General features: G+C 37.3%; 1 gene segment (V, D, J or C); it reads right to left on the reverse strand.

Moving 5' to 3' along the window:
* Window positions 1-23,818, reverse strand: part of LOC122790892 — a 367,647-nt gene that overhangs the window by 149,979 nt on the left and 193,850 nt on the right. Inside the window, 1 exon segment of the C gene segment in view lies at window positions 25-101. Coding sequence covers window positions 25-101 — 77 coding nt within the window.

Below are 23,818 nucleotides of genomic sequence, written 5' to 3' on the forward strand. Positions count from 1 at the left end.
ATACTTATCCAAACATAATGATACCATTGTTTTAGCATCTTCATTTGATGGCTCCATCCTGGAACTGTAAAGCAGCACTGTGGGACGAGATTGTAGAATATCTAGAAAGGAAATACCAAGTATGAGATTATCATTCAGTAGTAATGGTGGTGCTGTTTGAGGCAATCGTCACACTAAATATGTTCTGGAAAAAAATGATATACTATAGCAATAACCCATGGCTGGGTGTGGGTAATGCTGGATTTACCCACAACTGGCATGTTTGGTCATGAGGGCGAAGCCCGAGTGACCAAACAAAGCCGAACTTGGGTAAATCCAGCATTACCCACACCCAGCCGTGGGTTATTGCTATTATACAATGGTGTTAGTTTGTGTTGTGTTATCTTTCCGTTGTTGTTATTTAGGTCTTTGTTTGCTTTACTTTGCATTCTTCCACTTTCTGTGAGATAAAATAGTCCACACTTTCAGTTTTTGTTTATTGTTTATTTGTGTTTTAATTTAAATGACACAATAAAAACAACAAATCAAAAGCATGAACTCATTAGAAAAGTATACCACAACACCACCTCTCACACCGAACACTTGTAAAAAATAAAGATCCGTCGCTGTACCATAAAGGGCTGTCCTCCAGGCTATATATCAAAGTCTATCACCAGGTCAAACGAGCATTGTATATCCAACACACTGAGCAGGTCCAAGCAACTGTATTTATTAGTCCAAACATGATAAAATCACATAGACCACAAACATGACATGAAACAACAGTAAAAAACGGTGATTGAGCGCGCTTTCGTCTTCACTTAGTAAACTTCATCAGAATCACGTAATCACTTGGAATTGAATGCTTTAAATATCAAAACATGGCAGGACACCATTGGTTAATTAATTAATTGTTATTCCAGATCGTTTTAAGCCAAACTGATACTTTAAAAACTTTTTTCTTCATAAATAGCCCAACTTACAAAACGAATAGTTCACTTAATATAGACTCCAAAGAGCATGTATGTCTATAAAATTTTAAAAAATAAATAATATATGTATATATCTACTTTTACATATTGTTTAAAATGACTCACTAATAATAATAGTATAACCAGGTAAATATGAATGTTACACAATGGATGAAAAAATATTAACATTGTATACAAAATGGTATAAAAAATAATATATCCATCTATTAAAATAATAGGATATGTGCAATATAAAATTTATATATATGTACACCCTATTAATAAATATAAATATAAATATAAATATAAATATAAATTTAATATATAAATATAGATAGGCAACAACATAGTACACTGAATACAAAATGTAAAAATTACTATATATAGGAATTTCATTTGGGGTTATTTGCTAAAAGTTTCAGGGCTGGTTTAATGGATAGGTGGTCATTCATCCCCATGGGACCGCAGGCATCTAGTTTAAGCTGCCAAATTAACTCTCTATATTCCAACAGGGATTCCCAATCTCCACCCCTATCACCCTTTTTAACCTCCTCCAGCACCCAGAACTTAAAATTAGCTTTTTCACATGTATTAGTATGTCTAAATAGGGCGTTGTTATCATTCCTTCTACTGATATCCCTCATATGTTCATAAATGTGCTTCCTTAACTGACGTTCCGTCTTACCTACGTAATATGCTCCACAGGTGAGACAGTAAGCAAGGTAAACAACGCCCTTAGTGTAACAGGTAAAATACCCATTACACCTAAGTTTTCTCCCAATACCTTTCACAAATATTTCCTTATCTCCAGAAATGAAGGAGCACTGCCCACACCTACCACATCTATGTGTTCCGGTCTTATTTATCACCCCCTTCCCTTTTAATGGATTTTTCTTCTCAAATAGAGCCTTAAAATTAAGATTTTTTCTATAAGTGAATTTTAGGGGTTGCTGGAAAATTGATGAATTAATACACATCCTTGAAAAGATTTTCCAAACCTCGTGTATACCCCTTTGTATCCACTCACATCCCTTGTGGTATGTAAATATCAATCTTGGAATTTCATCTTTATCAATACCAATATTTTTGGTTTTTCTGGTATTGACCACATCTGAGTTACCATTTAGCAGGGGTGGGTAATGAGTATTACGTTTTTTCATTACTTCCCTTTTTACATTTCTAATTAGTTCAATAGGATACCCTCTTTCTCTAAATAAACCCTGTATTTTGTCCATTTCCTGCTTACATTCTGTGTTGTCACTAGTCATCCTGGAAGCTCTGACCATTTGCCCCTTAATAATGTTTCTTCTCAAATATAAGGGATGGTCACTTTGAAAATGTACATAGGAATTGGAAAAACAACTTTTCCTAAAGACCTTGGATTTGTATTGCTTGTCTTCTCTATTTTTTATAATGGTGATATCAAGGTAGTTGGCATAATCAATATTATATTGATATGTAAACTCTAAAAAATTGGTGGTAGTGTGTATGTAATGTATAAATTCCTCAATCTGTGCAGTGTTACCATCCCAGACAATAAATACATCATCCAAAAATCGAAAATATTGTTTAATATGTTTCCAAAATCGGGATTTAAATACAAATTCAAGTTCCCAATAAAGCATAATAATGTTTGCATATATTGGGGCGCAGGCTGATCCCATAGCCACCCCCCCAATCTGATGATAGATGTCTCCCTGGAAATAAATAAAGTTATTTTTTAGAACAACCTCAATATATTCTAATACTAATCTAAAATCGGTATTGCTTAAGAATTTAAACTCTGTTAACATATGCTCAAACCATTTAAGACCAGTATTGTGGGGTATTACTGAAAAAAGATCTTTGACGTCAATGGTAATAAAACCATAACAATCATCATAGGGAATGTTATTGAATTTCTCCAAAAAATCCCATGAGTCTATTAAAATATGGGGGTAGTCATGATACAAAGGTTTCAACTTGTTGTCCACAAATATTGCTAAAGTCTGCGTCTTTGAGCACTGGGATGTCACAATGGGCCTAAGTGGGGGTTTTTTTGCATCTTTATGTATCTTGGGAATCCCAAAAATCGACGGAATTACCAGTTTGGGAACCCTAAGAAAATTATATAAATCAAGGTCTATAGAACCCTGAATCAAATTATCTTCCAGGTAAAAGTCAATTTTCTTATACCAAATATTCATCTCGTTCCTAGATGCAAGTTGGTATCTATTACCCTGGTTCAAAATCTCAACCATCCTCTTAGTGTAGTCCCAGTGGTCCATCAGAACTACCCCACCCCCCTTGTCGGGCTTCATAATCCTTACTCTCTCATTACCTTGTAACATTTTCAAAACTTTAACTTCTTCATCTGTTAAATTCTCATATTCCTTTTTTACTTCATGTATTGAATAACCTTCCCTAACCATGTTTAAAGTACAAGTCTCAAAGTTAAAAATATCATGTTGTAAGGGTGGGTTGAAAATACTTCTTCTTCTAAGCCCTTTCCTTGTATCTGTTTCTTCATTTTGAAATATAGTCTTTAAATTTAATTTCCTGGCAAATAACTTAATATCCAATAGTATGTTTTCAATCCTCGGTTTGTGTACGGGTATAAATGAAAACCCCTTGGTAAAAAGGTAAAAAAATTCTACAGTAACCTCTAAATCAGTAAAATTGTAAATATTAAAATTGTCACGTGTAAAAATTTTACATGCATTTGTATTCACCTGTTCAAGTGTGCCATTGTCCGCAATATTAAAAGACACTACATTACTATCCATATTTGTATCATTGACTTCAGGATAAACTTCCACACTAGAACTAACTTCCTCTCTAAAAGTGTCCTTGTCCGCATGGGTATCCAGATAAAATGAGGTATCTTGTACTACAAAATTAATTTCCCCTCTTATCTGTACCTGTTCCCCCCTTGCTTCCTGTAGGAATTGTCCCCTATTGCATCCGCATATGTAAAGGAACGATTCCGATTCTGGTTCCTTAGCCTTTCTGATCTTCGGGGGCCCTCCCCCTCTTCCTCCTCTAAAGGGTCAACCAGATTTATTTCATCACAATCACCCATTTCATTTACACTCTTATTAAGGCCTTGATTCCCATACCATTTATTATTTTCCACAATGGTATTCCTATGTTGAATGGGTGGATTTCCCCTATTATCTTTTCCATCATATCCACCTCTCAAATTCTGGTACCTAAAGGGCCTTCTATTATATTTGTTGGGGTCAACATAGGCCCTATCCTCTTGGTAGTCACGTATATCACGATCAATTTTACCTAATTTCCTTTTGTAGTTACTAGCCACATTACAATCAACATCATGGAGTACCTTATAATACACATTCTTGTTTTCTTTAATAGTAAAAAGCAAGTCATTAGTAATTTCTTTCTGAATTTCATCAATTCTTTTTTTACTGTCCAAAAGAATATCTGCATTGCTACGTATCATAGCTTTTAAAATTAAAATTCCACAGTCATTAAGAATGTCTGAAATGGTTTTAAACAAATCACTGTTCCCTCGTATGTTGTTGGGATATTTATTCAGCCTAAGACCCTTGGGCACAATCTTACGCTCTACACATTGCGTAAGATACCAATTATCAAGACTTAAATTTCTATATTTATTTAATTCCAGTTCTAAAAGCTTACATTTGTCCTTGTAAGAACTGTAGTCCTTCCGTATATGAACTGTTTCGTCAGGTGCCTTTGAAAAGGAACGGTCAAGCCATTCTGTAAAATCCACATTACTGTAATTATCCAACCCTCATTGCCTTGCCCGTGTATCAGTTCTATTGGTACTGTTAGTATAACCTCCACTCGAACCAGGCAATGTAATCCGTAACCCGTGGTCGATGTTAGAACCATGTCCATTACCTTCCTCAACACCTCCGGACCTCGCTACCGACCTGGACGTCACTTCCGGACTCCGTTGTGCACAAGGAATGGATCCGCTGGAACCTGGTGACTGAACGGAACCTGTTGCTCCTTCCGAATGAGCACGTACAAGCCGAACAAGTTGACTTAGAAGTGAGTTATCGTTTTCCATGGGGATTCCCTCGTACCGTCAACGGTTGTAACAGTTAACCACAACACCACCTCTCACACCGAACACTTGTAAAAAATAAAGATCCGTCGCTGTACCATAAAGGGCTGTCCTCCAGGCTATATATCAAAGTCTATCACCAGGTCAAACGAGCATTGTATATCCAACACACTGAGCAGGTCCAAGCAACTGTATTTATTAGTCCAAACACGATAAAATCACGTAGACCACAAACATGACATGAAACAACAGTAAAAAACGGTGATTGAGCGCGCTTTCGTCTTCACTTAGTAAACTTCATCAGAATCACGTAATCACTTGGAATTGAATGCTTTAAATATCAAAACATGGCAGGACACCATTGGTTAATTAATTAATTGTTATTCCAGATCATTTTAGGCCAAACTGATACTTTAAAAACTTTTTTCTTCATAAATAGCCCAACTTACAAAACGAATAGTTCACTTAATATAGACTCCAAAGAGCATGTATGTCTATAAAATTTAAAAAAATAAATAATATATGTATATATCTACTTTTACATATTGTTTAAAATGACTCACTAATAATAATAGTATAACCAGGTAAATATGAATGTTACACAATGGATGAAAAAATGTTAACATTGTATACAAAATGGTATAATAAATAATATATCCATCTATTAAAATAATAGGATATGTGCATTATAAAATTTATATATATGTACACCCTATTAATAAATATAAATATAAATATAAATATAAATTTAATATATAAATATAGATAGGCAACAACATAGTACACTGAATACAAAATGTAAAAATTACTACATATAGGAATTTCATTTGGGGTTATTTGCTAAAAGTTTCAGGGCTGGTTTAATGGATAGGTGGTCATTCATCCCCATGGGTCCGCAGGCATCTAGTTTAAGCTGCCAAATTAACTCTCTATATTCCAACAGGGATTCCCAATCTCCACCCCTATCACCCTTTTTAACCTCCTCCAGCACCCAGAACTTAAAATTAGCTTTTTCACATGTATTAGTATGTCTAAATAGGGCGTTGTTATAATTCCTTCTACTGATATCCCTCATATGTTCGTAAATGCGCTTCCTTAACTGACGTTCCGTCTTACCTATGTAATATGCTCCACAGGTGAGACAGTAAGCAAGGTAAACAACGCACTTAGTGTAACAGGTAAAATACCCATTAGACCTAAGTTTTCTCCCAATACCTTTCACAAATATTTCCTTATCTCCAGAAATGAAGGAGCACTGCCCACACCTACCACATCTATGTGTTCCGGTCTTATTTATCACCCCCTTCCCTTTTAATGGATTTTTCTTCTCAAATAGATCCTTAAAATTAAGACTTTTTCATTGTCATTTTAAACAATATGTAAAAGTAGATATATACATATATTATTTATTTTTTAAAATTTTATAGACATACATGCTCTTTGGAGTCTATATTAAGTGAACTATTCGTTTTGTAAGTTGGGCTATTTATGAAGAAAAAAGTTTTTAAAGTATCAGTTTGGCTTAAAACGATCTGGAATAACAATTAATTAATTAACCAATGGTGTCCTGCCATGTTTTGATATTTAAAGCATTCAATTCCAAGTGATTACGTGATTCTGATGAAGTTTACTAAGTGAAGACGAAAGCGCGCTCAATCACCGTTTTTTACTGTTGTTTCATGTCATGTTTGTGGTCTATGTGATTTTATCATGTTTGGACTAATAAATACAGTTGCTTGGACCTGCTCAGTGTGTTGGATATACAATGCTCATTTGACCTGGTGATAGACTTTGATATATAGCCTGGAGGACAGCCCTTTATGGTACAGCGACGGATCTTTATTTTTTACAAGTGTTCGGTGTGAGAGGTGGTGTTGTGGTTAACTGTTACAACCGTTGACGGTACGAGGGAATCCCCATGGAAAACGATAACTCACCTCTAAGTCAACTTGTTCGGCTTGTACGTGCTCATTCGGAAGGAGCAACAGGTTCCGTTCAGTCACCAGGTTCCAGCGGATCCATTCCTTGTGCACAACGGAGTCCAGAAGTGACGTCCAGGTCGGTAGCGAGGTCCGGAGGTGTTGAGGAAGGTAACGGACATGGTTCTAACATCGACCACGGGTTACGGATTACATTGCCTGGTTCGAGTGGAGGTTATACTAACAGTACCAATAGAACTGATACATGGGCAAGGCAACGAGGGTTGGATAATTACAGTAATGTGGATTTTACAGAATGGCTAGACCGTTCCTTTTCAAAGGCACCTGACGAAACAGTTCATATACGGAAGGACTACAGTTCTTACAAGGACAAATGTAAGCTTTTAGAACTGGAATTAAATAAATATAGAAATTTAAGTCTTGATAATTGGTATCTTACGCAATGTGTAGAGCGTAAGATTGTGCCCAAGGGTCTTAGGCTGAATAAATATCCCAACAACATACGAGGGAACAGTGATTTGTTTAAAACCATTTCAGACATTCTTAATGACTGTGGAATTTTAATTTTAAAAGCTATGATACGTAGCAATGAGGATATTCTTTTGGACAGTAAAAAAAGAATTGATGAAATTCAGAAAGAAATTACTAATGACTTGCTTTTTACTATTAAAGAAAACAAGAATGTGTATTATAAGGTACTCCATGATGTTGATTGTAATGTGGCTAGTAACTACAAAAGGAAATTAGGTAAAATTGATCGTGATATACGTGACTACCAAGAGGATAGGGCCTATGTTGACCCCAACAAATATAACAGAAGGCCCTTTAGGTACCAGAATTTGAGAGGTGGATATGATGGAAAAGATAATAGGGGAAATCCACCCATTCAACATAGGAATACCATTGTGGAAAATAATAAATGGTATGGGAATCAAGGCCTTAATAAGAGTGTAAATGAAATGGGTGATTGTGATGAAATAAATCTGGTTGACCCTTTAGAGGAGAAAGAGGTGGTGGGCCCCCGAAGATCAGAAAGGCTAAGGAACCAGAATCGGAATCGTTCCTTTACATATGCGGATGCAATAAGGGACAATTCCTACAGGAAGCAAGGGGGGAACAGGTACAGATAAGAGGGGAAATTGATTTTGTAGTACAAGATACCTCATTTTATCTGGATACCCATGCGGACAAGGACACTTTTAGAGAGGAAGTTAATTCTAGTGTGGAAGTTTATCCTGAAGTCAATGATACAAATATGGATAGTAATGTAGTGTCTTTTAATATTGCGGACAATGGCACACTTGAACAGGTGAATACAAATGCATGTAAAATTTTTACACGTGACAATTTTAATATTTACAATTTTACTGATTTAGAGGTTACTGTAGAATTTTTTAACATTTTTACCAAGGGGTTTTCATTTATACCCGTACACAAACCGAGGATTGAAAACATACTATTGGATATTAAGTTATTTGCCAGGAAATTAAATTTAAAGACTATATTTCAAAATGAAGAAACAGATACAAGGAAAGGGCTTAGAAGAAGAAGTATTTTCAACCCACCCTTACAACATGATATTTTTAACTTTGAGACTTGTACTTTAAACATGGTTAGGGAAGGTTATTCAATACATGAAGTAAAAAAGGAATATGAGAATTTAACAGATGAAGAAGTTAAAGTTTTGAAAATGTTACAAGGTAATGAGAGAGTAAGGATTATGAAGCCCGACAAGGGGGGTGGGGTAGTTCTGATGGACCACTGGGACTACACTAAGAGGATGGTTGAGATTTTGAACCAGGGTAATAGATACCAACTTGCATCTAGGAATGAGATGAATATTTGGTATAAGAAAATTGACTTTTACCTGGAAGATAATTTGATTCAGGGTTCTATAGACCTTGATTTATATAATTTTCTTAGGGTTCCCAAACCGGTAATTCCGGAGATTTTTGGGATTCCCAAGATACATAAAGATGCAAAAAACCCCCCACTTAGGCCCATTGTGACATCCCAGTGCTCAAAGACACAGACTTTAGCAATATTTGTGGACAACAAGTTGAAACCTTTGTATCATGACTACCCCCATATTTTAATAGACTCATGGGATTTTTTGGAGAAATTCAATAACATTCCCTATGATGATTGTTATGGTTTTATTACCATTGACGTCAAAGATCTTTTTTCAGTAATACCCCACAATACTGGTCTTAAATGGTTTGAGAGTATGTTAACAGAGTTTAAATTCTTAAGCAATACCGATTTTAGATTAGTATTAGAATATATTGAGGTTGTTCTAAAAAATAACTTTATTTATTTCCAGGGAGACATCTATCATCAGATTGGGGGGGTGGCTATGGGATCAGCCTGCGCCCCAATATATGCAAACATTATTATGCTTTATTGGGAACTTGAATTTGTATTTAAATCCCGATTTTGGAAACATATTAAACAATATTTTCGATTTTTGGATGATGTATTTATTGTCTGGGATGGTAACACTGCACAGATTGAGGAATTTATACATTACATACACACTACCACCAATTTTTTAGAGTTTACATATCAATATAATATTGATTATGTCAACTACCTTGATATCACCATTATAAAAAATAGAGAAGACAAGCAATACAAATCCAAGGTCTTTAAGAAAAGTTGTTTTTCCAATTCCTATGTACATTTTCAAAGTGACCATCCCTTATATTTGAGAAGAAACATTATTAAGGGGCAAATGGTCAGAGCTTCCAGGATGACTAGTGACAACACAGAATGTAAGCAGGAAATGGACAAAATACAGGGTTTATTTAGAGAAAGAGGGTATCCTATTGAACTAATTAGAAATGTAAAAAGGGAAGTAATGAAAAAACGTAATACTCATTACCCACCCCTGCTAAATGGTAACTCAGATGTGGTCAATACCAGAAAAACCAAAAATATTGGTATTGATAAAGATGAAATTCCAAGATTGATATTTACATACTACAAGGGATGTGAGTGGATACAAAGGGGTATACACGAGGTTTGGAAAATCTTTTCAAGGATGTGTATTAATTCATCAATTTTCCAGCAACCCCTAAAATTCACTTATAGAAAAAAATCTTAATTTTAAGGATCTATTTGAGAAGAAAAATCCATTAAAAGGGAAGGGGGTGATAAATAAGACCGGAACACATAGATGTGGTAGGTGTGGGCAGTGCTCCTTCATTTCTGGAGATAAGGAAATATTTGTGAAAGGTATTGGGAGAAAACTTAGGTGTAATGGGTATTTTACCTGTTACACTAAGGGCGTTGTTTACCTTGCTTACTGTCTCACCTGTGGAGCATATTACGTAGGTAAGACGGAACGTCAGTTAAGGAAGCGCATTTACGAACATATGAGGGATATCAGTAGAAGGAATTATAACAACGCCCTATTTAGACATACTAATACATGTGAAAAAGCTAATTTTAAGTTCTGGGTGCTGGAGGAGGTTAAAAAGGGTGATAGGGGTGGAGATTGGGAATCCCTGTTGGAATATAGAGAGTTAATTTGGCAGCTTAAACTAGATGCCTGCGGTCCCATGGGGATGAATGACCACCTATCCATTAAACCAGCCCTGAAACTTTTAGCAAATAACCTCAAATGAAATTCCTATATGTAGTAATTTTTACATTTTGTATTCAGTGTACTATGTTGTTGCCTATCTATATTTATATATTAAATTTATATTTATATTTATATTTATATTTATATTTATTAATAGGGTGTACATATATATACATTTTATAATGCACATATCCTATTATTTTAATAGATGGATATATTATTTATTATACCATTTTGTATACAATGTTAACATTTTTTCATCCATTGTGTAACATTCATATTTACCTGGTTATACTATTATTATTAGTGAGTCATTTTAAACAATATGTAAAAGTAGATATATACATATATTATTTATTTTTTAAAATTTTATAGACATACATGCTCTTTGGAGTCTATATTAAGTGAACTATTCGTTTTGTAAGTTGGGCTATTTATGAAGAAAAAAGTTTTTAAAGTATCAGTTTGGCTTAAAACGATCTGGAATAACAATTAATTAATTAACCAATGGTGTCCTGCCATGTTTTGATATTTAAAGCATTCAATTCCAAGTGATTACGTGATTCTGATGAAGTTTACTAAGTGAAGACGAAAGCGCGCTCAATCACCATTTTTTACTGTTGTTTCATGTCATGTTTGTGGTCTATGTGATTTTATCATGTTTGGACTAATAAATACAGTTGCTTGGACCTGCTCAGTGTGTTGGATATACAATGATCGTTTGACCTGGTGATAGACTTTGATATATAGCCTGGAGGACAGCCCTTTATGGTACAGCGAAGGATCTTCATTTATTATTTTTTACAAGTGTTCATTAGAAAAGTATATCCTTAATCTGCAGTAAACTCCCAAACAAAAAACCAGTAGCCAACAAATGCACTTACGCCAATGTCACTACAATTAATAAACTATTTAAGTGTGTGCTCTTAGTAAAATGGTTCTTATGCTGACTGTGAGGTTCAGGGATATGTAGTCATTTACTTGAGGGAGGCACGCTGTGGTTAAGAATGAACGTGAGTTCCTGATTGATGCCCTTTTAAGTGCAAGCAGAATGACTCTGTGTGGTAGTGGGATGAAGCACAGTCTTTAGGAGAGAGCCTTGTTTTTTTCTGTTTAGAAATGTATGGCTTGGGAGGAGGAAATAGTGTGTGCTCCCTTCTTAAAGCTGAGTTTTTGAGGCATTTGGGTGCTTTTGTATATTGTTTGGCTGTACTCAGCCACTGTGTCTGTTTCATCTATTTTTCTTCACGCTTTCTTTGCAAATGTGTGTTAGTACCACTGTTGAGAATGTGTGTGTCATTTCAGCAGCAGTATGAAAAAGGTGTCTTCCAACATTTTTTTATTTAAAACAAGGTTTGCATTTTTTCAGTTGGGGCATGTTCATTTATTAATCGTAGTGATATTGGTGTAAGTGTATTTGTTGGCTACTGGTTTTACATTTGGGAGTTTACTGCAGATTAAGGCTACACTTTCCTAATGAGTTCAAGCTTTTGATGTGTTGTTTTTATTGTGTCATTTAATTACAGAGAGAGAGTACAGAGAGAGAGAGTCATTCTGCTTGGCCACGAGTGCTGCTAAAAAGTACTGAAAGTTTTTTATTGAAGTTTTAATGTAGTGAGAGGATTATTATTTTGTGGAGAATGTTGATTATGAATTCTGTATACTGTATTCATGGGTGCATGATACATTAGAGGCCGGACTTTTTTGTTTGGTTACTTTGGATTTACAATGTGCACACTGGTTGGATTGGCCAATCAGCATGCACGTTTCTTAGCTTTGCCGAACTGTCATTGTGTAATAGGATGTATACATCAGGATGATAAAATCATTATAGCAAAATCTAATGAAATTCATGTTTCTTCCCTCATAGGACATTATGTTTTCTTTTGCCTTGCAAATCTCTCAGGTTAATGCTTGGATGGGTAGTATTTGAAATGATGTTACATTATTGTAAGTTTGGCATAGTAGTGGGGGTACTGTGCAGATTTTACATTGCATGAGGGCTTGCACGTGCATGCACAGTGTAGTGATACAATGTAAAGTAATTAGAATATTCTCAATGAATAAAGCAGTTATGTGACTATTAATATCACTAACAGCTATGTACATTTTAAATAAATATCCAACAGATGAATACTTCAAAATTAATATAACATATACATCAAAATAATATATCTGTTGAAGATATTATACTTGCTACCTTAGAAAATAAATGCCACACTCTGTAGCATATAAATCCATCACCTTTTGGAGGAACCCAGATTGTCAGCTTGACAGTGGCAGCCTGTTCCATTCATAAGTTTATAAGTTGCTTCTAGAGAGACCCACCTCTTTCTCTTGATCATTCCTAAAGGTTTAACCGCTAATGACATTTCTTATTTTTAAGATTAAATGCATGGGCAGCCATTTTTAAATCTGTACATTGAACCCAGGTATTTAATGCCAACTAAAGTATCTATGCTATAACAGTTTAAGCCCTAACTGCATCTGTGTTTCCTCGTACTGAATGACTGCCATACCTGTAAACCTGTTAGTAAGGTCCATGCTCCTTTCAGTGAAGGTCCAAGGTGAAAAGCTCCACAATAAAATGATTAAAATTAAAACAATAGTTATTAATTTTTAGACAATAAGCATAAATGCATTTAAGATCAATATAAGTTAGTCACAGTTTGATAAAGACTTTTTTATATCTGATATTAAAATAGTACACATTAGAATAAAAATATGACTGTTAAATTTGAGGACAAGAAAATGAAAACAGAATATTTATATTTGACATATAATGCAATTTGTTACAAAGCTTTATGGCAGAAAAAAATGTAAATTGTGAGGTTTACAATATGCACAAGAGGTTTTTTGAAATACAGGACTCAATAGACCAGAGTGCAGTTATGCCAGGTGGAGTATGGGAGTCATTTAGGTAGTAGAGATGCTATATAGACTGCAGAGAAGCCCAGGGAGACAGGCTGAGAGGGGGTGGCATTTCTTATCTCAGCAGTGGTGCAAGAGCATAGTCGAGTACTTATAGGTGATCCTTTACGTGTAGTTTGAAACAGTTATTTTTTTTAAACTGTAAGAGAGAGACAGAGATATGGAATTCCAGGTTTTATTGAGACTTTCACGTCAATTCCAACAAACATTGAATCACCAACATAATTGCTCTTTCCTATAGATCTTAAAAATGCCAAGAACCAATTAAAACATAATTTTCCCCATGGATATCCCCTCTATATTTGGTATTCCAAAAGTACATAAGGAGATTTATAATCCACCATTGAGAGAGATAGTGGCAGCTGAAGGTTCCATGACGGAACCCATATTTAAATATCTGGATTCAAAATAAAAAAAAAACTTCCATGGGGAAGATCATGTTTTAATTGATGCTTGCCATTTTTAAGAGCTATAGGAAAAGGGAATTATGTTGGTGATTCAAGGTTTTATTGAGACAGAGAGGAGAAGGATTATACAGGGTATCCATCAAGTACTGGTTGATTTAGTCACACTTAGCAACATCTTGTTAGAAGAGTGTAGTATAGAGCTGAAGAATATTGCTTAGACTTGGCCTTTTGTTTTGATCATATATGATCTTATTTGTTGTGACAAGCTGTGTACAGGTTAAACATTGCCTTAATTTTAGTCACTGAAATCACTTTAGCGCAAGGCAGTGATGTATCGTATAATGATGGTTGGCATCAAACTTTGCAGTTTTAGAATAGCACTGGTAAGGTAAGGAGACTTGAATGGACTGTAAACCAATGAGTATAGGGACTGTGTATTGAGAAGTATGAATGAGAAGAGATGAATCTACGCTGATTCTAACCTGCTCTATTAGGTAGGATTTGGATCTATAGAGAGCTCCCAATTTTTGATTAATCTTCTTTACAGCCTGTTTTATGTGGTAGTTGAATTTCAGGTTTTCATCGATGGTAACCCCCAAGTAGTTTAGCATGGGTTACATTTCTGTCTTGGTGTTGTTTGAGGACAGTTTATTCTACACATGATCTCTCTAGATGATAGATTCTTGATGGCTACCATATTCCAGTGTCAGACTAATGTGAGTTGTACATAGTAATATCATTTGCAGGGTATTTTTGCTGGTAACATACCTCAAAAGGTAACTCATGTTCTTTTTTGCCTTCAAAATCTTAGGATTCAGTGTCCAGCAAAATTAATCTTAATACAAATAAAATACTGTTGTATTTTATTGCACTTGGTTTCTTTACTGTCACAAAAGTAAGGGTAATCTTATCTATTTTTTTCTAAATGAAAAATAGCTGTTTTATCCAGGTTTATATGCAGTTTACTGGTCCTCACCAAGTCAATTCATAGGTTAAACATTCTTAGATTCTTTGACAATTATCTGTGGTAGAAACAGAGGTGCCCGCTTTAATCCCAATGATGTATTTTATGAATCATAATTTGTCAGACATGTACAAGTTGCTTAAATACACAGTGAGTACTACTGGACCCATTAGAGATCCTCTTCTTTTCAGTATCTGTGGTTCAGTTGGTTCTCATACTGCATTCCAACCATCCAGTTACTATGTTTTTAACTTGGTTATGGATTGATCTAATTCTTATTTGGACTATGTTTGCATATAAATTGTGATCTGCTGTTGAAAGTGCTAGAAATAATAATTTGCCTTTTCGTACAATATTCATTCTCATCCCTCCTCCCATTGGAACATGTTATTTTTGGTTATTAAACCTTTGGAGTCCCTGTAAATCCTATATTTAATTCTCTTGGTATCTTCCCACTGAATAGATTTTGATATCCATTTGTTTCCAGCCTCTCTAACTTGTGGATCAGTGAACTTTAATCACTTCTAGCCAAGATTTTTAAACTCCTCCATGCTGTTCTGCTACCTCACATCACCTAAGAAATCTTCAAAAAGTGCATATGCTTTATTTCTTTTACAAGAAATAGATAATGCATTCTTCAATATGATTGAGATATTTAGTGTGGAATGATCTGCACTATCATAGGAAATAAGGTAATATAATCCTAGAACTACCTGTCCTCCTGCAGCAAAAGTACATATCTAGTTGTATTCAGCTTTATCAATGTTTGAATAATTTGTTTTAACTTCCATTTCTTTATCATTTTTAGAAAATTACCTCTTACTCCTTTCCACTTAGCTATCCAATAACAGACTTATACTAAATGCTGGCACAAACAAAGCAATGTTTTTTAGCACAAAGCAAAAGGCAACCAGTGTACTCAAACACTGGGTTGCTCAGTACGATATCCTCCAACAAACCAAAACAACCTCATACTTTAAATAGCTATGAATATTGCTCAAGCAAAGCGTCAGCGTCCAACACACATAAAATAATCCAAAATTAACCATCTACTTTTCTGGTCAAATGAAATATAATCACCTCTCCAAAAAGCAGATCAACTACAGTAAAAAGCATTATGATGCCAAAATTTGAATACAGACTCCCAATAATTGTAAATATGTCTAAGAAAAAAATGCTGTCCAACCAAAGGATAGCTAACAGTCTCTATAAATTTGTTACTTCTCTGCACCCAAAAGAAAACATCACTCTAGTGTCCTAAAGAAACCTAAGTTGCTATCAGTTCACCAAGAGATTCACTCTTGCACTAGCCTCTCTCAAATACAAACTGCTAAACCTCAAACACCCCCTCTCCCTTTTCTGATAGTCAGCTAATAAAAAGAATGACCAGTTAGAACCTTAACTTATTACTCAGCAATACAACCACCCTTCCTTCCTCCAGACTACAGCTTCACTAACATGATATCCCAGCCAGGTGATTCCCTCACAGGGAATACTGCATCTCTTTCCACCTACCAGGAGTTTTAAAAACAGCTAAAACACTGCTACAAGAAGCAGCTACTTGTAAAAGTTATACTAATGATGCCACAATGTAATACTTGTAAATGCTATACTAATGATGCCACAATGTAACTCTTGTAAATGCTATACTAATGATGCCACAATATAACTCTTGTAAATCCTATACTAATGATGCCACAATTTAATACTTGTAAGTGCTATACTAATGATGCCACAATGTAATACTTGTAAATGCTATACTAATGATGCCACAATGTAATTTTTGTAAATGCTATACTAATGATGCCACAGTGTAACTCTTGTAAATGCTATACTAATGATGCCACAATTTAATACTTGTAAATGCTATACTAACAATGCCACAATGTAACTCTTGCTCTACTGCGTTATTGAAGCTGCTGCTCACAATAATTATATCCTGTCTATTAATTAAAGACATTAATTCCAGGTACCCCTTCACCATCCTCCTGCCTTAATACCTATCCTTCCACTGTTCCTAACATAGTCATCCTTTCTTCCCTCACACATTCTTCTTCCATCCTTTCCATCCTCCTTACCTTAAACTGTATATTTGTACACTTTGTATCTTTGTATATGTTTTTATAGCATCCTAGCATTGTTAGCTTTATCACAATAGCCTCCTTTATATTTGTTACATGTGCATGATATACTGGACTTGTATTGTAAAAACCCCAAGCTGAACCTAAAATAGTCTACTTTGATCAGTATTTTACCATGCTAAACAAATGAAAAATATGATGTGTAATAAAATGTCATAACCTGATGTGTTGTAAATGCTAGTGTCTATGTTCTCTAAGTTTTCTCACTTTCTAGTGAGGACAGTAAAGTATCTCAGAATGATTAGGCTAACAGATAGTAGTAAAAAAATAACTCATCAAAGAGCTGGTTATTAGCCTTTGGTGATATGAAAACACAGATATTAGGAAGCTGTTTCCTGCCTTCTTCAGTTCAAATGCTACTTTTATAAATTTCAGCTATTTTCTATTCATATATTCACCCTAGAATGTCCTAGATAATAATCTTGATATTGTAAGCTCAGCTTTGTGCTAGTTTCCAGTTTCCTGCAAGGATGCATTTCCTTCCACTGCATATCATTATTACTTCTGAACATACCATTGGTTCTCTTATTTTCTCCCAAAGACATATGAGATATTTGTAGTTTAATATCTGAATATTCACCTCTGCTAAACAGAAACATTTTTCCTATATCAAAGTACTTGTAAAACATACATATGTCTATACTACCTAGAAAGGAGTTTCTGGCTATCCATCCATCTTCTTTATAAATGGATTCCAGAAGAAATGTATTCTCCTGCTATTCTTCTTAGGGAAGTGTTTTCTTTGGTCATACTGGTGACACTACCAGCATCACTATTAAATGATATGTTGCTATTTATATTAACATCAAAACTCTTCATATGATGATTTTGAGTTCCTGTTTTTTTACACATTTTTTTACTGTGCTGGAGGTCTTTACAGTGATTTTCTTATTTTTGGCATGTGTATCATCATGTAATCCCCGTATTAACTACTTATATATTTCCTGTCTGCTTTATTACATGATAACAAAGACACATCAATCCATTGACACCCATCTTTAGAATCTCCATTTTCTTGAACTGTCTATATTCCCTGTCAGATTACATTACATGGTAGATGTCTCTGTGAAGATAGGTAAAGGCTGCCAGCCTAGCCAGATAGAATTTTATAGATAATTATGTCATTTGTAAATATTAATGTAAGCCACAGGCTTGTTCTCAGAAATGTGCAAAGACTGCATTGGATATTGAACTGCAAAAGTGTAACAACAGTGCACTCTGCTGTAAGAAAGCTAAGTCAAGCATTTTATGACTGTCTTTGATGTCAAAATTCAGAGCTGATATGTCTAGAGGGAGGCATCCTGCCTATTGTTTTAACACCAGAGTTGATGGCTAGAATTTGCATGTATAAATGTCCTTTATTGATCTGGTTTCTAACCAGGTATAAATAATGCAAATGTAGTTTCTGTTAGCCTGGGAACACCAGAGAAATGTGAAGAATGATGTCATGTGAAGCAGCTCTGTGTTATCAATTTAAAGAGAGAGAATCAGAGAGCTCAAAGCATTTTGTCTTGAGAACATCCAACATTACCAGCACTGCCTGTTTCTATATGTAAGTTATTTAGAACTGGTTTTTCTTAGATATAGCTAGGAAATAGGAAGATTAGATTAGTTTGTTTTTCTGTGATGTCAGAACTTTTCTACGGTATTATTTTAAGTATTTATCTGTTTATAGGTTCATAGATTAGTACTAAGCTAACTGCCCTTGCAAGCCATTTTAAGCCTAGCCAATTATCCCTTGTGAGACTCAAACCCTGCACTTTGTGTTTGTAAGGCAAACACCTTAACCATTAGGCCACCCTCCCAACCCAGTGATCTCTGAACTCTTGACTAGCACTGTGTAGTAAGAAGTATTGTCTTGTGTTTTTATTATTTATTATTAAATATTTTAAACCTTTCTATTGTGGTTGTTTTGTGTCAAGATAATTTAAGCTCTAAGAGTACATTGCATGTATATAGTGATATTGTACCAAGTCACTCTAATAAGCCTTTACTGTTCAGTCACACTTACCATTTGGATAATAATATTACCAGTAATAATTGAACACCCTTTCAGAAGGGCCTTCGAGTAGCTGATATTAGTGGGTGGTGGCAGCTGGTACTACCTTTTAGACTGGGCAGAAAAAGGGCACAGCTGGAGAACCTGTGCCAGCCATCCCCAGGAGTGTCTGTGTGGTTGTATATAACTCATCTCAAAGCGTGTGTGTCAGCTACTTGGGCAGGGACATGAAGCACTGGTTGAACAGAGAGGGTGCTGGAGGTTTCAGCTTGCCCATTAGACTGAGATCTGGACCCTATAGCTGTGCCAGTGGGGAGTCTTATTGGGGACCTGGAGAGAAAGGAAGAAACCAGCCCCAGACTGACTGTGATCTCTGTGTGTTTTAAAGGGAAATTGTACTTTACTGTGTGAGTATTTATTATCCTTTCCCTATATGGACACCCCTCACTGGTGTTAGTGGTGAGGATTGAGGCTCCTTGATTGCTGGACCAGTGCACGGGCATCACAGTCTCTTCCAAGCAGGACTGTTATTTATTCTACACTGATTAATACTTCAACTTTCTCTATGACATTTATGCCCAAATTCTTAAGACCATTTACATTATGTCCTTTTGCCTGCATTTCAACAAAAAAATCATTATCTCACAGCTGCCAGTGATGGATCCAGGAATTTGTAGAACAAGAGTGCAGTCCAGAAAGTAATCCACCAGTAATGGACTCAACTGTTCTTTGATTCTACAGAGACTGCTACTCCAAATAGATATCTGCTTCTAGTGATCACCTCCAATGTATGATCACCAAGAAAGGAGCAGAAATAATGGCCATGGTTATAAACTTAAACATACTGCAATGCCGCCCCACTTCCATCAACATTACCATAATGATTAAAAAAAAACATTAATAGAATGTTGCTGCTGTTGTGGACAGTGTATACTATTATTAACACCCACAGATATCTGATTGCCTGGCTTGAATTAAAAAAAAAACAAAACAAAACAGTGTAAGAAACTTATCTGTGTGGAAGATTTTCAATCCATATATATATAGTTAATCACTGTATATTAATCAAATAATGGTAGTAGAAGTAGTGTACTTAAACTTGTCCTAATTAAAAAAAAATAATAAAAAACATATAATTTGAAATATTGCACAGAATCACTAAGTATTCAAAAGTAACCCAAGCAGGGTAGGCAGTCTGTTTTCAGTTGAAAATCCTTTATTAAGTACACAGACAAGTGATAAATAAAAGAGTACAAGTTTCCTCACAAGCTTTCTATATATATATATATATATATATATATATATATATACTTTTTATCAGGCAAGGGAGTGGTTTATTGTGTTATAAAACAAAGTGTTATTGGTACACATGTTAAATTCACATTCCTTCCCCATCAGTGCGACATTCGAGCTGGTCCTGCCCTACTTAGTAGCTGCCATAATAATATAACCCTTACGTACTTTAAATAAAATGAATAATGTGATCCCTCTTATTTTACCAGATTATTAAGTCTGTGATTTTATCCAAGACAATATACTACACGGCTGGAAATAAATAAACCTTAGACCATTTGGCAATCTAAAAATGTATATAAATATATGGGTTCAGGTGCCTAGATGGTGCGACACCCCCCTGTGAGACAGCTGGATGTGGGCACATGGCAGGTTGGCAGTTTAGCTGCAGTGACAAATGCCTGTGGACAATTCCCTGTGGGGATAGAGGAACCCTCTGCACCCTAACCACAGGTGGCAGACACAAACCACCTCAGTGATACACTCTGCACCCCCCTAGGAGCCACCATGTGCAACTGTCAGTGGAATGTGTGCCTGGCATAGGATGCCAAGTGGGCATGAAAGTGGTAGTGTGAAACCTGTGTGCTGTGGACAAAGCCTTTATTAACACAATATGTAAAGCGATGTGTGTAGTGCTTGGTGCATACTAAACCCAGATATAATCACAACTTGTAGAAATGTGCCACAGCACGGAGAAAATCCTGCATATCACTGTAGTCACACTTATGTTGCAAGATGTGCTTTAGGCGATGCTCCCTTACAACAATAGCCTTCCTAAGTGGTGTCACAGGCATCCCCCTCAAAAGAGACTCCCATTGGGTATCTGTCAGGTTCTGTTCCTGTTGCAGAATAGACAGAAGGTCAGATAGCTGCACAGTAGGGCATCCCAGTAACACCTTCAGCCAACGATGCCATGCCTCCACCTGGTTATTAGACCATGGGAAGTCCATGTCAGAGACATCACACACATTCCAAAACCTCAAAGGGTAGGATGATGGCAGTCGTTGCTGTGCAGAGCAGCGGGATGCATACTTCCGTGGTCAGCCTCGCACATAATGATGGTCCAGGAATACTCCAATAGGCTGCGCACAGTCTGGTAAAGTATCCACAATGTCCAGAAATGCAGGGATATCTTCCAGTGGTAAGAATGCCAACGCAATTAGCTTGCGAATGGCAATTGAGAAAGCAGTGTCCATACCATAGAGGGCCACAAGGTGGTGATGCTGGATCTGGCACCAAATGATCTGTGCAAAATGGAATAGGCACCCCTTCGGAATACTCTTAGGGAATGCCTTATGGCTGGCATGGATCACTGCCTTCTCAAAATCAGTCATAATATACTGTGAAGCCAAGGTGCATCCTTGTTCTGTGGCCATACCCTTCAGTATCTCCCACATATTGTTGTATGCAGACTCTGACTTCTGTGTCATGAGACAGTACACCAGGGGGACAATCCTTGCTGAGGTGGGGGTGCCAGTACATCCATGTAATGTATACAGCTGGCGACATATATCAGCCCATGTGGAGAAGGTACCATCCCCAAGAATGATGTCAGACCTGCACAGATCATTCAGATTCTGTGATGTTGTAAGTAGAACCAAGGAATCAGTACCATCCATATCAGACCTTCTACGGAGGATAAAGCTGCCACTATGGAGTAGATACTGGCTGACATCAATATCCGTGAGTGTTACTGGAGGTGTGGTCATGGATGCCCGTGCCCTCTGCCGTACCCTGGTCATGCTATGATGCAGGGTGGCATGGCAAGGCATCTCTTGTAGTACATTGTCATCCGCTGTGCCTAGGACACTCTGCATTACCAGGCTTGGCAAATCATTGCCGGTTACTACCTTCTGCCGCAGTTCTGCTCGCAGTGTAGCCACTTGGGCTATTGTTGCATATGGGCTGAGCTGGTGTGGCAGTGATTTCAGCAGTTCTCCCCCCTCATCCTGATGAACAGCGATGGCACGACCTCTGCAGGCCTTTACTCTCTGCTTGATACATGCCCAGTACTGTTTAGGTGGTGCTTCATCCTCCAAATGGTAGAGGTATCCCTCCACTACCAGCATTGGTTTGCCCCATTGGCTGGGCACTGTGCTGTATCTGTTGCCAAGCTGACAGGGGCTATACAGGTACATAGATTCCATCATGGTAACACCACTTGTTGATGGCCTCTCAGTATCCATCACGGCCAGTGTAGCTGGGAACAGGATGTAGACACGACCCTAGTACAAATCACTGTCAGACGTTAGAATAGTTGCTGTACACCACCTTGTGTTGTATCCTGTGAAGTAGTGCTGCCTGCCACAGTGGCCCTGTGCAGCTGTCTGCACTCCTCCTTGCTCTGACTGCCTGTTCTGGTAGGGTTTCACTATGTGCAGTTCACACAGCCATGGGGCTGACAAGTGCTTGTAGTCTGGTAGGTGTCTACACAGCTTTCTTGCAGCTCAATGTCTACGTGTACTACACAGGTCCCCTTTAACTCCTAGCTGTTGCTGCCGGCCAATCAGGATGTGGGGCCTAGTCTCAGTTTCAGTGACAGAGGTTACATAGGGAGGTTACTCTGTGTTGCATCCTTGTCTGCCTATATGGGCCTGCATTTAACCCTTGTGGGGTTGTTAAAACCTGTGACAGGGGTAGCATGGAGGGCCAATTCCCCTCTGTTTGAGGAGCTCAAGGATGTCTGAAAAGGAGACATCCTCAGAGGGGGACCGTGGGGAACCCCTCCGACTCATCTAAGTTGGTATCAGATGTAGTAGACTCAGGGGAGTCTGTGTGTTTCCTCTTACGTCCTCTTCGAGGGTTCCCCTGCAGGGTCAGGAGAAACCTCAGAAGAGGAGGAAATTCCAGTGGGGAAACCTGGGGCGATGGATCCCTGGGCCTGAGAGCAAGAGGCGGCAAGAGACATCTGCAGGCACTGATGAGGAGGCTAGAGGGATAGACTGTTGACCAGGCTCAGAGGCCAGGACACTCCTCATCACCTCAAAGGCTCCTCTCCCCGGGAGACGGAACACACCGCTCGAAGAAACAGGAATGGTCAGCTCAGGAGAGAGAGGCTCGAGGCCGATGTCGGCACCGAGCTTACCAAAGCGAAGCCCGAGAGGGAGAGCGGGGTCGGACAAGGGTCGATGCCACTAGCCCCCGGAGCCGACAGTGAAACCCGACGACCGGATCCCTCCAAGGAAGGTCTCAAGGAGGTCGGAGCCGAAGGCGATGGAGCGAAGGATGTATCGGCTCCGCATCGAAACAGTCGCTGTCCCCAGCTCCGGCTCCGAACTCTGGTGTGGAGTCGGAGGAGGAAACTCAAGAATCGGGCTATAGCGAAGTCTGTTGAGACGGGCTATGGAGCATTTGGGCCAGTGCCTGAGACTTCAACAGCCTGCTTACCACCCTCTCTAAATCGTGGTCAGACAGCCTGGAAGATCTCGAAGATCGGCTCCGATGGCTCCGCTCCGACAAAAGAGGAGATCCGGGCGAATGGATACTCATAATAGAGGGGACCGAGATCTCTTAAGGTTGAAGCCATCGGAGCCGAAGTCCCTAGAACTCCAGATGGAGCTGAGGA

This window comes from Protopterus annectens, chromosome 16.part0 (assembly GCF_019279795.1).
Source record: "Protopterus annectens isolate FY-2018-M chromosome 16.part0, PAN1.0, whole genome shotgun sequence".
NCBI classification, from domain to species: domain Eukaryota; kingdom Metazoa; phylum Chordata; order Ceratodontiformes; family Protopteridae; genus Protopterus; species Protopterus annectens.